Below are 16,040 nucleotides of genomic sequence, written 5' to 3' on the forward strand. Positions count from 1 at the left end.
ATGAAATGCTTAAGAGCTTGAAATTTACTAGTTTTAATTTAATTTATTTAATAAAATTTTGTGCACATAACTGCGCAATTCTATGGATCATATTATAAGAAAGTATATGGAATATTTTTTTTTCCCTGAAAGACGTAATAAAACACAAATATGTTTTAGTTTGGTTGTTTTTTTTTACAGTTCTGATATTTTTGTGTTTACAGTAAACATTAAAGGGAGCCCTTACACATACTTTTTGTGTGGCACATGACGTTTTTTCCATGCATTTGATTTTTTTTCTGGTATTTTTTCAGCTGTTTTTGACTTTATGTGTGATCTTTTTTGTGGTTTACGTGTTTTTGTGTGCTGAACTTTTTTCCTCTGCCTTCAAATGAACCTAGTAGCTGCTGGACCACAAAAGATGACAAAAACACCAGAAAAAAAATGCCATACGCACAGCAATGGCGTTTTTGAGACAACCAGAACAATCCCAATGAAGTCTATGGGACAAAAACAAACAAACTATAATTTGCAAAAAAAAAAACACACCCTCAGCATGCTGTGTTTTGACAAAACTTCCAAAGAGCCTCAAAAATGCCAGAAAGGAGAGAAAACGCCACCCCAAAAAAACCCTGAGTGTAAGGCAGATAAATTACCATTGACCTCTAGCTGATATCTGTCCGCTGGCGTTTTTGCAAAAAAAAAAAAAAGGCGTTTTTTCCAAAATTTTAAGGCAGTGTGAAACCAGCCTAACACTAATGGTAAACACTTTGGTGTTTGCCATTGAGGGTCAATCAAACTGCCCCTCTACACAAGATCCGCCAAAATGTGAATGTGAGCCGGCTGTGAAGCACTTGGCATATATTCATATTTTAATTCACTTTGAATACCTGTTTAATTCTGACAGACTAGCAGCTCAACGAGGGATCAAGTAACACACTGCTCATATAAGGGCTCGTTCACACAGAGCAAAAGCAGCTGAATTTCTGCGCTGAATCAGCGCTGAAATTTCAGCCGTTAAAATAAGTGCAGAGCTAATTTCCATTGTGTTGAATGGAAATTCTGCTCTGCAGTTCACACAGTGGAATTTCCGCACTGAACTAATCCGCTTTCCGCCAGAAGAATGAACATGTTCATTCTTCCGCTAGCGGAAACCTATACAAACCAATGGGGCTCTAATTTTCTGTTTCAGCGCGGAATACACACGTATTCAGCGCGGAATACAAGCGTAATACAAGCGGAAATTACGCGCTGAATCAGCGCGGAAATGGGGAAAAAAGGGGGGGAGGAGGATTCTAGTATATATTCTGGTATAGTCTAGTTTACTCGCCAAATACTCGCTGAATTTCAGCGCTGAATGCATGCGGATTCAGCGCGGATTCCTCGAGTATTTCGCGCTGAATTTGTCAAGAGCTGATTACGAGCTGAACACTTTCCTAGCTCAATACGCAGGGATTCTGCTTACATTCTGCTTATATTCTGCTCGGAATTCAGCGTCAGTTGATTTCAGGCGGAAATATTTCCTCGCGTAATCCGCCCCTTTTGCTCTGTGTGAACGTAGCCTTAGTCTATGAAGGGAAAAAAAGGCAAGAAAAGAGATGAAAGGGGAGTAGAGAAAGATAGAAACAAATAGAGACTGCACAAGTTTGCTGTGAAATTTATATCTTACCCCAGGGCTTGATACTAAGCTTAGACTGCTACATATTGACAGTATATGCTATGAAAGACTAATAGATAGAAGCCCGACCCTTATCGGACAGGTGATTTCTTTCCCTGTTTCCCGCCCCCCTAAGGGTACCTAAGTAACCTATTACATGCAGCGATTTTTAACGACTAACGATAAACGATCGCAAACAATTGTTTATCGTTAACCTGAAATCGTTCCCCATATTACACATAACGATTGTCGTTAGTTACGATCGTTACTACGATCGTTATTTCGATTGTTACTATGATCGTTCATTCCTTCTAATCCCAGCAAAACAATGAACAATGTGCAAGTACACTGAACGATTCGTGAAAAAATGCGGAACTTGAGCGAACGAATGTGGAATTACAGCAAACGATTAGAGAACGATTATAAGCGATAATTTTAGGTTCAGATCTAAATCAACGATCAACGACATACGAACGATTTTGCGATCGTTGCCTGCAATTACACAGAACGATTATTGTTTAAATTCGAACGATATAATGGTTTTTTTTGCACAATAATTGTCACGTGTAATAGGGCCCTAAGGATTAGATGGCCATCTAATCCTTAGGTACCCAATACCGGGTGGGGGGTTGACCAGGGACAGCAACTCACCTGTCCCGCTCCCCAGCAGCTCCAGCAGCAGGGTAAAGAGACATTGCCTGCGCTAGATGTGACCTACAGCCTCTATAATTCATCTGCAGGGACATTCGGCACAGGCAGTGTCTCTGTACCCTACTGCCTCCGCTGGAGAAGGACAGGAGAATATGTGCTGCCGGGAGAGGAGCTGCTGGGGAGCCAGTGACAGGTGAGTTACTGTTTTTATGATGGGGGGATGAGTGGCTGCTATATTAGGCATTATGGGGGGAATTAGATACTATGGGGGGGCTGTCTACTGTATGGAGCATTGTGGAGGGGGGCAATTGGCTACTATATGGGGCAATATGGGAAGATTGGCTACTATATGGGGCACTATGAGGGGATTGGCTACTATATGGGGCACTATGAGGGGATTGGCTACTATATGGGGCAATATGGGGGATTGGCTACTATAGGGGGCACTATAGGGGGATTGGCTACTATATGGGGCACTATAGGGGGATTGGCTACTATATGGGGCACTATGAGAGGATTGGCTACTATATGGGGCACTATGAGGGGATTGGCTACTATATGAGGCAATATGGGGGATGGGCTACTATATGGGCACAGTTTAATCTCCCAGGTAAAATAGAGTGGTCGGCACTGCTGCAGGCTATAACGTCTATTTGAGGTGTTGCAGTAGCATGTATATAAGGACTTGCAATGTGTCAGATGGGGTGGTGCTCACTCATATTACAGGACAGTGTCGTCCAAATAGAAACAAATCCAGTCGTAAAAAAGGAAAAAATGAGGGCACTCACCCGTATGCTTGACTCCTTTATTTCACTTCATTCAGGCAGACATTGTACATGACCTGCTCGCCAACCCCTCCCCCGGTGACACGTGACAGCTGTTTCACATGTAGATCACGTGCTTCGACTGAGTGAAATAAAGGAGTCAAGCATACGGGTCAGTGCCCTCATTTTTTCCTTTTTTACGACTGGATTGGCTACTATATGAGGCACTATTGGGGGGTTGACTACTATATGGGAAACTATGGGGGGAATTGGCTGCAATATGGGGGATTGTCTTCTATATGAGGCACTATAGGGGGATTGGCTAATATATGAGGCACATTGGGGGTGATTGGCTACTACATGGGGCAATATGGGGGATGGGCTGCTATACAAGGGCCCTATGGGGGGGAGAGGCTACAATATAGGGGAACTATGGGGAGAGATGCTACTATATGGGGGACTATGGGGGGGAGAGGCTACTAGATGGGGCACTATGGGTGGTGATTGGCCCAAGGTCCTTGGTGTGTTGGCAGTGTGAGATCAGTGGCCCAAATTATTTTTTGTTTTGTTTTCTGTAAATCACAACTTTGTGTTCTCACTTCGATGCCCATTTTATGCCAACCCCAGGGCACTTCTGGCTGGTTTTTACCTATATTCTCTTCAGGGCACATTATTTATGGGTAAATTATGATTAAAGTATATATATATATAATCTCACCAAGGGAGGAAAAAAATGGCTACAAAATAGAGATGGCAGCTGTGGCTCTGGCAGGGCACTGGTGAGGAGACTTCTGAGAGCCGTATAGCCGCCAATATGTCACCATTTTAGGGACTGCTTTCTGTCATAAATGTCCGCTAATGTGAGCGCCGCTGAGGCGGGAACCGACCACGTGACCACGAAGCCCCGCCTCCCTGAGGACAGATAAGGCACTACGTACAACGTCCAGGAGCCGGCTGCGTGACGTCACCGTCGGTTAGGCGCTCGGTGACTGTGAGGAAGATGTCTGACTGGGAGGAAGAGGATGATGGCGGAGCAGCGGGGAGTGTACAGCGGGCGACAGAGAGCAGGCCATGGGCGCCCCCGGGCCGCAGCAGACATGAGGGGAGTGAGCCGGCATGGAGGAGGAGGCCAGAGCCTCGGGGATGGGACAGAGGGGGCGACAGTGGGCAGGAGCAGCGCCCCGAGAGACCGGCGGCCAGAGGAGCCATGGAGTTCAGGAGAAGGGACACCGAGCAGGACGCCACAGCCAGACCCACCTGCTTCCGCCTAGACAGCTCGGTGATCGGACAGGTGATCGGTAAGCAGCTCTGTGGGGGGGACAACATGGTAATTGGTAACCCACATACACTGGTGTCCAGGAGGTGTCAGGTGTGTGCTCCACAGCGCCCCCTGCTGTCTGCTCCACGGCGCCCCCTGCTGTCTGCTCCACGGCGCCCCCTGCTGTCTGCTCCACGGCGCCCCCTGCTGTCTGCTCCACAGCGCCCCCTGCTGTCTGCCCCACGGCGCCCCCTGCTGTCTGCTCCACGGCGCCCCCTGCTGTCTGCTCCACGGCGCCCCCTGCTGTCTGCTCCACAGCGCCCCCTGCTGTCTGCCCCACGGCGCCCCCTGCTGTCTGCTCCACGGCGCCCCCTGCTGTCTGCTCCACGGCGCCCCCTGCTGTCTGCCCCACGGCGCCCCCTGCTGTCTGCTCCACGGCGCCCCCTGCTGTCTGCTCCACGGCGCCCCCTGCTGTCTGCTCCACGGCGCCCCCTGCTGTCTGCTCCACGGCGCCCCCTGCTGTCTGCCCCACGGCGCCCCCTGCTGTCTGCCCCACGGCGCCCCCTGCTGTCTGCTCCACGGCGCCCCCTGCTGTCTGCCCCACGGCGCCCCCTGCTGTCTGCCCCACGGCGCCCCCTGCTGTCTGCCCCACGGCGCCCCCTGCTGTCTGCCCCACGGCGCCCCCTGCTGTCTGCCCCACGGCGCCCCCTGCTGTCTGCCCCACGGCGCCCCCTGCTGTCCACCATAACCTGTCAGCTATTTGATTTTCTTTCCATGTAGAGGTCTGTGTAGTGTTGGATAAGCTGTGTTTTTCAGCAGCCATCTTGGGGTACATGTAACTTATTTGGGGGTGGGCTGCAGTATCTGTCATGTAGACCAAGCACAGTCCATTACAATAAAGGGGTACTTCTATTTTTTATATATATTGCATAGAGAATAAGAAACATCCTGTCCTCACCTAAGACGCTCCCCTGGGTCCTCCTGCGATACCTTCAGGTCCCCCGCTGAACACTCCAGCTGCTGCTTGCTTCTCGGCAGTGACAGCTAAGCACTGTCCTGCAGCTGTCACTGCTAAGAAGAATCTGTCTAAGATGTCACAGGAGGACACAGGGGAGCGTGTTAGATGGGGACAGGATGGTTTTATTTCTTGTGTAACACCAGCAAAAAAAAAAAAACAGAAACAAACATTATATATATATATTAAAAAATATAAACGTCCAGAGTCCCCCAAGTTAGTTGGATCTAATCTAATAGATTGTAATAGGGCAGAGGATGGGGAGTGCAACCATTCCTTTATGTAGCAGAGCACTGAGGGCTTACAGGACCACCCCCAGTGTGCCCAGCCACCTCATTTACATAGTAAGAAAGATTTATCATTGGGAGGACAGCGTACCTTTTAAATTTAGGTATGGCCGCACTCCTCATCCCCTGCCCTGTTTGGGCCGATCGCGGCCCGATGATAACTGTAAACGAGCGTCAATCTGCTAGCTCTGTGCTTGTTTACAGGGCCTATTACACAGCCCGATAATCGTTTAACAAGAGCTGCAGGGAGATTGTTACCGATGTCCTTGCAGCTCTTGTTTAAACTGCATACATTACCTGTCCATGCTGCAGGGCTCCTCTTGCGCTGTGCTTCTCACCGGGTCCCACGCACTCCAGCTTCAGAGCGGCCTGTCTCAGCTGACTGCCAATGACTGGCCGCGGCGGTCCCGGCGTGTCAGCCCAGACAGGCCACTCTGAAGCTGGAGTGCGTGGGACCCGGTGAGAAGCACAGCGCAAGAGGAGCCCTGCAAAATGGATAGGTAATGTATTCTTTGCATATCATCCGCCGGCCGCGCACCGCTATTAAATGTAGCGATGCGCGGTCTGTGCCCGACAATTATAGGTCCAAACCTATATCAACGATCAGCCGATGACGGCTGATCGTTGTGTTTATTACACGGAACGATAATCAGCCGGATAGGGCCGATTATCGTTCTGTGTAATAGTACCCTTAGGGCCCTATTACACGGGACGATTATCGTGCGAAAAATCGTTATATCGTTCGAATTTAAATGATAATCGTTTTGTGTAATTGCAGGCAACGAGCTGAACCTAAAATTATCATTAATCGTTCGCTGTAATTCCACATTTTTTCACTAATCGTTCAGTGTAATAGCACATTGCCAATTGTTTTCCTTAGATCAGAAGGAATAACGATCACAATAGCGATCGTATCTAACGACCATCGTTCTGTGTAATATGGTGAACGATTTCAGATCTCTTTTGCAATCGTTAGTCGTTAATTGTTAAAAATCGATCTGTGTAATAGGATAGGATCGCAAACGAGATAGTTTATCGTTAACCTGAAATAGGTCACCGTATTACTCAGAACGATGGTCGTTAGATATGATCGTTATTATGATCATTATTGTGATTGTTATTCCTTCTGATCTAAGGAAAACAATGGGCAATGTGCTATTACACTGAACGATTAGTGAAAAAATGTGTGAGTTACAGCGAACGATTCAAGATAATTTTAGGTTCAGATCTAAATCAACGATCAATGACATACACTCACCGGCCACTTTATTAGGTACACCTGTCCAACTGCACGTTACCACTTAATTTCTAATCAGCCAATCACATGGCGGCAACTCAGTGCATTTAGGCATGTAGACATGGTCAAGACAATCTCCTGCAGTTCAAACCGAGCATCAGTATGGGGAAGAAAGGTGATTTGAGGGCCTTTGAACGTGGCATGGTTGTTGGTGCCAGAAGGGCTGGTCTGAGTATTTCAGAAACTGCTGATCTACTGGGATTTTCACGCACAACCATCTCTAGGGTTTACAGAGAATGGTCCGAAAAAGAAAAAACATCCAGTGAGCGGCAGTTCTGTGGTCGGAAATGCCTTGTTGATGCCAGAGGTCAGAGGAGAATGGGCAGACTGGTTTGAGCTGATAGAAAGGCAACAGTGACTCAAATAGCCAACCGTTACAACCAAGGTAGACAGAAGAGCATCTCTGAACGCACAGTACGTCCAACTTTGAGGCAGATGGGCTACAGCAGCAGGAGACCACACCGGGTGCCACTCCTTTCAGCTAAGAACAGGAAACTGAGACTAAAATTTGCACAAGCTCATCGAAATTGGAAAGTAGAAGATTGGAAAAACGTTGCCTGGTCTGATGAGTCTCGATTTCTGCTTGAACATGACAATGAGTTCACTGTACTCAAATGGCCTCCACAGTCACCAGATCCCAATCCAATAGAGCATCTTTGGGATGTGGTGGAACGGGAGATTCGCATCATGGGTGTGCAGCCAACAAATCTGCGGCAACTGTGTGATGCCATCATGTCAATATGGACCGAAATCTCTGAGGAATGCTTCCAGCACCTTGTTGAATCTATACCACGAAGAATTGAGGCAGTTCTGAAGGCAAAAAGGGGGTCCAACCCGTTACTAGCATGGTGTACCTAATAAAGTGGCCGGTGAGTGTACGTACTATGAATGGGAAAGTTGCCTAAGAACTTGTGAAAGGTATTATAATAATTGAGGAGTTGGTTTTGTTTTTTTTCTTCCCCCTCTCTCCTAGGTTGGGGTGGGAGGGATAGGGATGGGGAGGGTAAAAATCTTAACCCCTTCCCGCTAAAGTCAGTAAATGTACTGACTTGTAGGATGAGAGTTCCAGCACCAGTCAGTACATTTACTGACCTGCTTCCAATGCTCGCTGTTTACACAAACAGTGCCCGGGAGCTGCAACTAAACTGTCAGCTGATAGCTGACATCTTAGTGTAACTACCTCTGGACCCCCAAAGGGGGTCCAGCATCGGCAATCGTCGGCATTGGTGGATCAGTTACGGTAATTGGTGTGGTAAAAAACACATAGGATTACATTGGAGTCTCTGGAAAGAAAATGAAAATGTTAACTTTTCACTCCTACTTTGCAGTTATTCCTGTGAAATGTCTTAAGGGTGAAAAACCGGTATGAATGTCAATTTGAATACTTGAAAGGGTGAAGATTTCAAAATGGGGTAAATTATGGGGACTTCTAGTATACAGGCCTCTAAAATATACTCCAAAACTGAACTGGTGCCTAAAGAATTTCTGAGTTTGAAATTTTCATGAAAATTTTGAAAATTGCTACTAAACATTTATGGCCTCTAATATCCTAAAAAAGTAACAGCATGTTCACCAAATGCTGTTAATATAAAGTAGACATGTTATAGATATCTTGGAATCACAAAAATATGTAAAAGCATTCCCAAGTTATTAATGAATAAAGTGACACATGTCATATTCATAAAATTTGCCTTGGTCCTTAAAGGGAACCTGTCACCCCCCGTGCCGGGGTGACAGGCTCCCGACCCCCCGTTAGAGCCCCCTATACTTACCTAATCCCACCGGGTCCCGCTTCTGAAGATGGTCGGGTCACGGAGATCTCAGCCGCTGGAGCCCGGCGCGCGCGCTGAGAGATGAGTCCAACACCCATAGAGAATGACGGAGCGCTGGACTCTCCTGTCATTCTCTATGGGTGTTGGACTCATCTCTCAGCGCGCGCGCCGGGCTGCAGCGGCTGAGATCTTCATCACCCGACCACCTCCAGAAGCGGGATTAGGTAATTATAGGGGGCTCTAACGGGGGGACGGGAGCCTGTCACCCCGGCACGGGGGGTGACAGGTTCCCTTTAAAGCCATTTCAGGCCTTGTCCTGAAAGGGTTAAAATGGAAATGTATATGATAATGTGAAAAACGGACTTCAGATTATGTTATTATGAGTTGTGTATTTATTATATCTGATAAAGATTTATAAAATAAAAAAAAATAATGATTTTGGAGGAGGAGCGAGAAATAATTTTCTTTCTTTTTTCATTCAGACTTTTTATTTTGTTGACTTGAGATTCAGATCCTGTAAAGACTTTAACTGTAAACTCTATACAGACACTTTAACTATTAAAAACCGAGGAGACAAAAAAAAAAACTATCAATGACATACGAACAATTTTTCGATCGTTGCCTGCAATTACACAGAACGATTATCATTTAAATTCGAACGATATAACAATTTTTTGCACGATAAGGCTAGGTTCACACTGCGTTTTCAGCATCCGTTTAATGCATCCGTTTTTTGCAAAAAAACGCATGAAAAACGGATTGCAAAAAACGGATTCATTTGTGTGCATCCGTTTTTCCATTGACTTCCATTATAAAAAAAAAAAACGGATCCGTTTTTTTTTTGGCGGACCAAAACGGACCAAAAAACGTTGCTGACCCTATTTTTGTGGACGTTAAAAAAAAACGGATCTGTTAAACGGATGCTGAAAACGCAGTGTGAACCTAGCCTAATCGTCCCGTGTAATAGGGCCCTTAGAATCTATGAGCAGGTTAGAGCTGTCTAACGTATCGCTAGCTTCCCTTTAAATCACTTATAGGGAACCTTTCACCCCCCGTGCTGGGGTGACAGGCTCCCGACCCCCCACTACAGCCCCCTATACTCACCTGATCCGGTCGGGTCACGGAGATCTCAGCCGCTGCAGCCCGGCGCGCGCGCTGAGAGATGGGTCCAACGCTCATAGAGAATGACGGAGCGCTGGACTCTCCTGTCATTCTCTATGAACGTTTGACTCCTCTCTCAGCACGCGTGTCGGGCTGCAGCGTCTGAGATCTCCGTGACCCGACCGGATCCAGAAGCGGGATCAGGTGAGTATAGGGGGCTGTAGCGGGGATCGGGAGCCTGTCACCCCGGCACGGGGGGTGACAGGTTCCCTTTATCCTTTGTTAGGCCTGATTCACATGTCTGTGTTTATCCTGTGATATAAGTTCCGTATGCTGCTTGTGTATCACTCTCCCTGCATCATAACTCAGTAACTTCTCTTTCAGGTCGTGGAGGGGCTAAAATAAGAGAGCTAGAAGAGGCATCAAGTGCCAGGATAAAGGTAAGAAGACTACAATACTATACTTACCTACGGCGGCTGTGGTGGTAAAGGAGCTCTACAGGACTAATAGTGCATTTACACGGAATGATTATCGTTCCGATTTTCACAATAACTATCACATTTGAGCCATAATCAGCTCGTGTAAACACAGCGAACGATCAAGCGATGAGCGAGAAATCCTTCATTTTGATCTTTCAACATGTTCTCTAATAGTCATTGGTCGTTCGCAAAAAATTTGCAGATCGCTTCGTGTCAACAGTCTTTCACCGATTCACCCTATGTGTGAGGCAGGCTTAAGCGATGTTAAAACAATCGCAATAACATTTTGTCCAAACAATATATCATTCCGTCTAAATAAAAAAACGCATTGTTACTTTGACATTGTCAGTTGTTGAATTGGGAGAATTATCGCTCTGTGTAAACGCAGCATAAGACTTGTTTATTAGACAACATTATTATCTCTTGTATACATGGACTTGTGTGGTTCTTCCTGGACACATAAAGGGAAGTGACTGCTGGGGAAGTGAGGGGCGCCAGAGGGATGTCGCCCACTACTGAGGATGTCGGGGGGGCTTTTGTGATTTCTAGTGAGTAAAGGCTTTATTACAGATCCTCCCCTTCAGCACCATCCGTGCTGCTAAAAAAATAGGACATGTTCTAATGTGGGGACACAATTACAGAATGGGTCACTATTAGAGATGAGCAAACCTCGAGCGTGGTCGAGTCCATCCTAACCCGAACGTTCAGCATTTGATTAGCTGGGGCTGCTGAAGATGGATAAAGCTCTAAGGTTGTCTGGAAAACATGGATACAGCCAATGACTATATCCATGTATTCCACATAGCCTTAGGGCTTTATCCAACTTCAGCAGCCACCGCTTATCAAATGCCGAACGCTCGGGTTCGGATGAACTCGAGCATGCTCGAGGTTCACTCATCTCTAGTCACTATTATTAAAGTAGTAATCTGTGAATTGTGGACAGCACTGCGGACTTGTGAATGAGGCATGGTCGCTTTTACCAGAAACGGTACCTCTCCTGTCCTAAGATTGGGTGGGGGTTTTGCAGCTCAGTTCCATTAAAGGCAATCTATCACTAGACTTAAATGAGGACAGCATAAACTAGTGACAGAAATGGTGAACAGAACGGTGTACTACTTACTTAATTCTGTTCAGCCGTTTTTCTAAAGTGAAGAAAAATGGGCTTTGTGCTTAGCCACTCCCTCTGGCCACCAGCTGCTAATTGTATAGTTCACTATAAAGGAACAACTTCCAGTCAGGGGGGGGGGGGGGTTAGTGCTCATAAATATCTGGGACTGTAGAGCACATGCATATATGTTATTGTTATTCAGGAGTATATCTCTTAAGGGATTGAGCGGGGAGCAGAGTATAGTAAAACCTTGGCAACTTTCAATGATTGGGACTCTTACCCACCCCCCTTGTATTGGACAGACTGCACAAACCCTTTTTTAATTTTGTTGCCAGTTTTATTTTATTTTTCTCGTGCGTCTTTATTGGGGGACACAGATACCATGGGGACACAGATACCATGGGTATAGGCTGCTGCCACTAGGAGGCGCTGACACTAAGAGAAACAAAGGAAGTGACTCCTCCTGAGCAGGATATACCCGCCCACAGGCACTGAGGTAAACCAGTTTAGCTTAGTGTCAGTAGGAGGCAGACACAGGTCTGGGTTCTCCAGACCAGTTTCTTCCTTTATGTTTAGTTAGATTTCTTTTTCCTTCTAGGTCCTATGGATTCTTGGGCACGGTGGGTTATCTAAAACTCACCCTGATCCCCCCACTATGCGACCAGGGAACAGACCATAAATGTAAATGGGCTGTGACCCCTCGGTCGCCACCGGCCGGCAACGTGACACCAGGGCCCCAGATCAGTCTGGTCGCCTTTCTGCGGACTCTGTATCCGCCCAGCCCCTTCCCGCCTCGCCCCCCAAAGCTTGGCGCGTTAAGGTGAGGCACCCACCAGCTGAAGACGACTGGGTGAGTATGTGCTCCTACCTGGTGAGTATATTCCCCCTGCCCTCCCTCCCAGGCCGCCATTTTATTCTCACCCGGGGTCTCCCCTCAGTAGCAGGCCAGCCCTCTCCACCTTTTTATTTTTATTAGTGTCTCTCTCTGTGTGCCATGGGTTGCACTGTGAGGGATGTCCCTCCCCTGACTGGGTGCTGCGCAGGCCGCAGCTTCCCGCACTTTTCCCTTCATGTGGCTCTAGAGACCATACTAAAGGATGCTCTGGCCCTTTTTCCCTAAGCCCCGCCCCTTACCGGGTGCTGCGGCATCCTGCCCCTCTATGGTGGCTCTCCAGAGTACTCACTGGGCTGACTCCGCCCCCTCCCGGTATGCCCCGCCCCCTTTTGGGCAATGAGCGGCCTGCTTCATTCCTTTTTTATTATGTTTGGCTCTCACTGGAGCCTGCGCTGGGGAGGCCCCGCCCCCTCCGGTAGGCCACGCCCCTTCCGGGTGCCGCGCCGGAGTATTGCGCCCTTTTTACAAGCTGTGGAGCCTGCACTGAAATGCTCCGCCCCCCTCCCGGTAGGCCCCGCCCCTTTTCGGGAACCAGGCGGACCGCAACATCACACCTTAGCCTTACTTGTGGCTCTATGTGGAGCCTTCACTGTAGGATGCCCCGCCCCCTCCCGGTAGGCCCCACCCCTTTTCGGGTGCCGCGCGGACCGCGGCATCCCCCCCTTATGGCTCTCTCTGGAGCCTGCACTGAGGGATGCTGCTTCCCCCCTGCTGTGTGTGTGTGTGTGTGTGTGTGTGTGTGTGTTCCAGCAACCCTTAGGAAGCAGATCCAGCATTTTTGGTGCTGGTTGACCCCTCCTGTGTCAGATTTTATATATATACAATTACATTAATACATATATACAACCACATGCACACAGACACATTCCCCATCAGATTCAGTGTTTCTGTACCCTCAGAGAGATCCTTCTGCTACATGGTGTCACAAGTAGGACGGAACCAGACACATTACCCGCTATCAGGTGGCGTATCTGTGCTCTGAGCACAACCCTCTGCTACATGGTGTCACAAGTAGGACGGAACCAGACACATTACCCGCTATCAGGTGGCGTATCTGTGCTCTGAGCAGAACCCTCTGCTACATGGTGTCACAAGTAGGACGGAACCAGACACATTACCCGCTATCAGGTGGCGTATCTGTGCTCTGAGCAGAACCCTCTGCTACATGGTGTCTCGGTAAGTACATGGAACCAGACACGTTGCCTGTTTTCCAGGCAGTGTAATTGTGCTCTGAGCAGAACCCTCTGCTACATGGTGTCACAAGCACGACACAAAACCAGACACATTACCGTTCCTAGGGGGACTACTGTGTTCTCGGGGCAGAATCCTTTGCTAATTGGTGTCGCAAGCAGGACATGGAACCAGACACATTACCTCTTACTATGTGGTGTTCCTGTGCTCTCACTACAGAACCCTCTGCTACATGGTTTGTCATGCAGGTTATGGGACCAGACACATCACCCATTGTCAGTCGTTGTTCCTGTGTTACTCAGAGCTTTCCCCTCTGCTACAGGACATCATAGGTACAACAAATATCCGGTCATTCACATCACCCATTAGCGGGCAGTGCTTCAGACCTGCCTCTCATCTTCATGAAATAGATTCCTTTACTGCATGATGTCACATACATAGAACCAGACACGCTACCCCCTCCCAGATGGTGGTACAAGGTTATTCAGAGCTTTGCCCTCTGCTGCATGATATGGATACAACTACATTACCTGTAGTTCAGTGTGCACAGATTGTGGTATTCGGTTATACGATATAACACCTTCTTCAGGTCCACTCACTATCCTGGTGATGCTGGGCATTTCTCGTGTCCAGTTCGCATTTATGTTGGGACACAGTCCTATCTTTTTCCCTGCTCCCATAGCACACTCTGTAGACCTATGTTACATGTCTTGTTTACATGTCTGACCAGGCACATTACCTGCTTCCAGTCCAGGTATTTGTATCTCTTGTATGCTGGTCCTCTGTTACTTACTGCTTGCAGCTAGTACCCTCGTGTTACCCTGTATATTACCTTTTCCTCCTCATAGGACTTCCATGATCTGTGCCTGTCACTTCAGGGGATCATCATAGGGTAACTTGTTACTACACCATGTTGTCTTCTATATGTTTCCCTTGACAAGTCTCATTACCTGCTCTCAGGCAGCGTAACCTTAGTGTCTTCCTGTTGGGCTGTATCCTTTCTAAAGCCCAAACATCCTGCTACGTGTTCCACTTCACAAGGTACAGAACCCCCTGCTTTATCTGCCCCGGACTGTTGTACTGTCTTACTCTGGTCCTCTAGGTGGCCGGCAGCATACAGATCCGGTCACTATTTCTCCTGGTACTGTCAGGGCGGTTCTTCTGTCCTTCATCTGGGCATAACGGCCACGTACTTGCATTTGTATTGCTGGCTGTTCACCAGTAGTATGGCTTGTATTGCTTAGACCGCCTCTTCTGCTATACTGCAGATGGTCCTCAGCAGCGTTTGGTCTTAGTTTCTCATGGTGCTTTACTTCCGGTAGCTGGCTTTGGTCAGCACCAGCCACTTTGCCTCTTCTCATTGATCTGTGTATAGTGAGGCCTCTCTGATCCCCAGGTAAAACAGTAAAGGGTTTCCTCTACCCCTGGTGTAGGTAGGACATCAACTGCCTACGTGACCATCACAGTACTACTGTAGGACTTCTCCTTCTGCATCTGCCTATGGCCAACATAGCAAGTATTTAGTCTTCTCTCTCTTAGGCAGCTGCAGTCTCACAGGGTGAACATTCCTGTTTACTGCCTGTACTGTTTCTCTAACGCCCTCAGCACAGGTGTATGGTCTCTTCGTGGTCTAGCTCCTCCAGGTGTCCTTGCTTGGCCATATGGACCATGGGGCATTGTTCTCATTTCGGTGTTTCGCAGTTCTCCCACATACACCATTACTCTTTCTCTCTGGAGTAATGCACTGTTGTTCAAGACCCCCCTATCCTAGGGTTGGTTTTTTACCACTCAGCAAGGAAATCTTCAAACAGCTTTTTCCCTTCTCCACAAAGTTGGAATATTTAGTATAAGTATCCTCCAGATACTTTTCTGAGGACTGTTATCCGATATAGCTTCTTCCAACAGGTGGGTTTGGGTTCCGGCCCTCACTGGCCTCTATGAGCACTCCTGCTGGACTTCCTTGTCCTTGGTCTTCTTGTTGACCTGCCATGCTCTCCAGTCGGGACTCACTGTCCCCCTCTCTTATCTTGTCTCCCTTGTGGAGCCCTCGAAAACTTAATCCCTTTAAAATTGTCCTCTCTTTGCAATCAGGGGTGTTCAGGGGCCCATGTCTGGCCCTACCTAAGGCTCTATCGTCTCCACACTCATCACATTGTGTCCAGGCTTACATCTATTCAGCAAGTTGCCAATTCTCTATCATCTTGTCTCATTCGCTGTTAACGCCTTCTTGTTTCTCTGTGGCTCTGCCCACCAGAATGCATCTGGCTCTCGCCTTTCATTGCCTGAGGCTCCGGTTGAGCTGGTTGATCCTTTGATCTCTTCCATGTGGCCATTAGTCTCCGCACAATGTTTTTTCTTACTGTTCTGCTCTTACCAAGCAACGTCTCTGCTCACATTTTGAGGCGTTGATTTCTAGATCTAGTCTACATATGGGCTCGAGTCTTAGAGATCTAGTCTACATATGGGCTCGAGTCTATCTATTAACTGCTGTGCCCATTGTCCTGTGACAACTCCCGTGCCCATCAGCCTTACCTCGACCTCCCTCGACAGTTTTCTTCTGGGACTCCTTGCTCTCGAGTACCTCTA

General features: G+C 47.8%; 1 protein-coding gene across 1 annotated transcript in view; it reads left to right on the top strand.

Annotated features, from left to right (window-relative positions):
• Positions 1-3,952: 3,952 nt before the first annotated feature.
• The window catches only part of DDX43 (DEAD-box helicase 43), a 40,707-nt gene continuing 28,619 nt past the window's right edge, over positions 3,953-16,040 (top strand). The window contains exons 1-2 of the mRNA XM_069974637.1: positions 3,953-4,349; positions 10,166-10,221. Of these exons, the coding sequence (XP_069830738.1) occupies positions 4,052-4,349; positions 10,166-10,221 (354 nt within the window). The 5' untranslated portion in view covers positions 3,953-4,051. The remainder of the gene's footprint in view (positions 4,350-10,165; positions 10,222-16,040) is intronic.

The sequence above is a fragment of the Dendropsophus ebraccatus genome, chromosome 6 (genome assembly GCF_027789765.1).
Source record: "Dendropsophus ebraccatus isolate aDenEbr1 chromosome 6, aDenEbr1.pat, whole genome shotgun sequence".
NCBI lineage: Eukaryota > Metazoa > Chordata > Amphibia > Anura > Hylidae > Dendropsophus > Dendropsophus ebraccatus.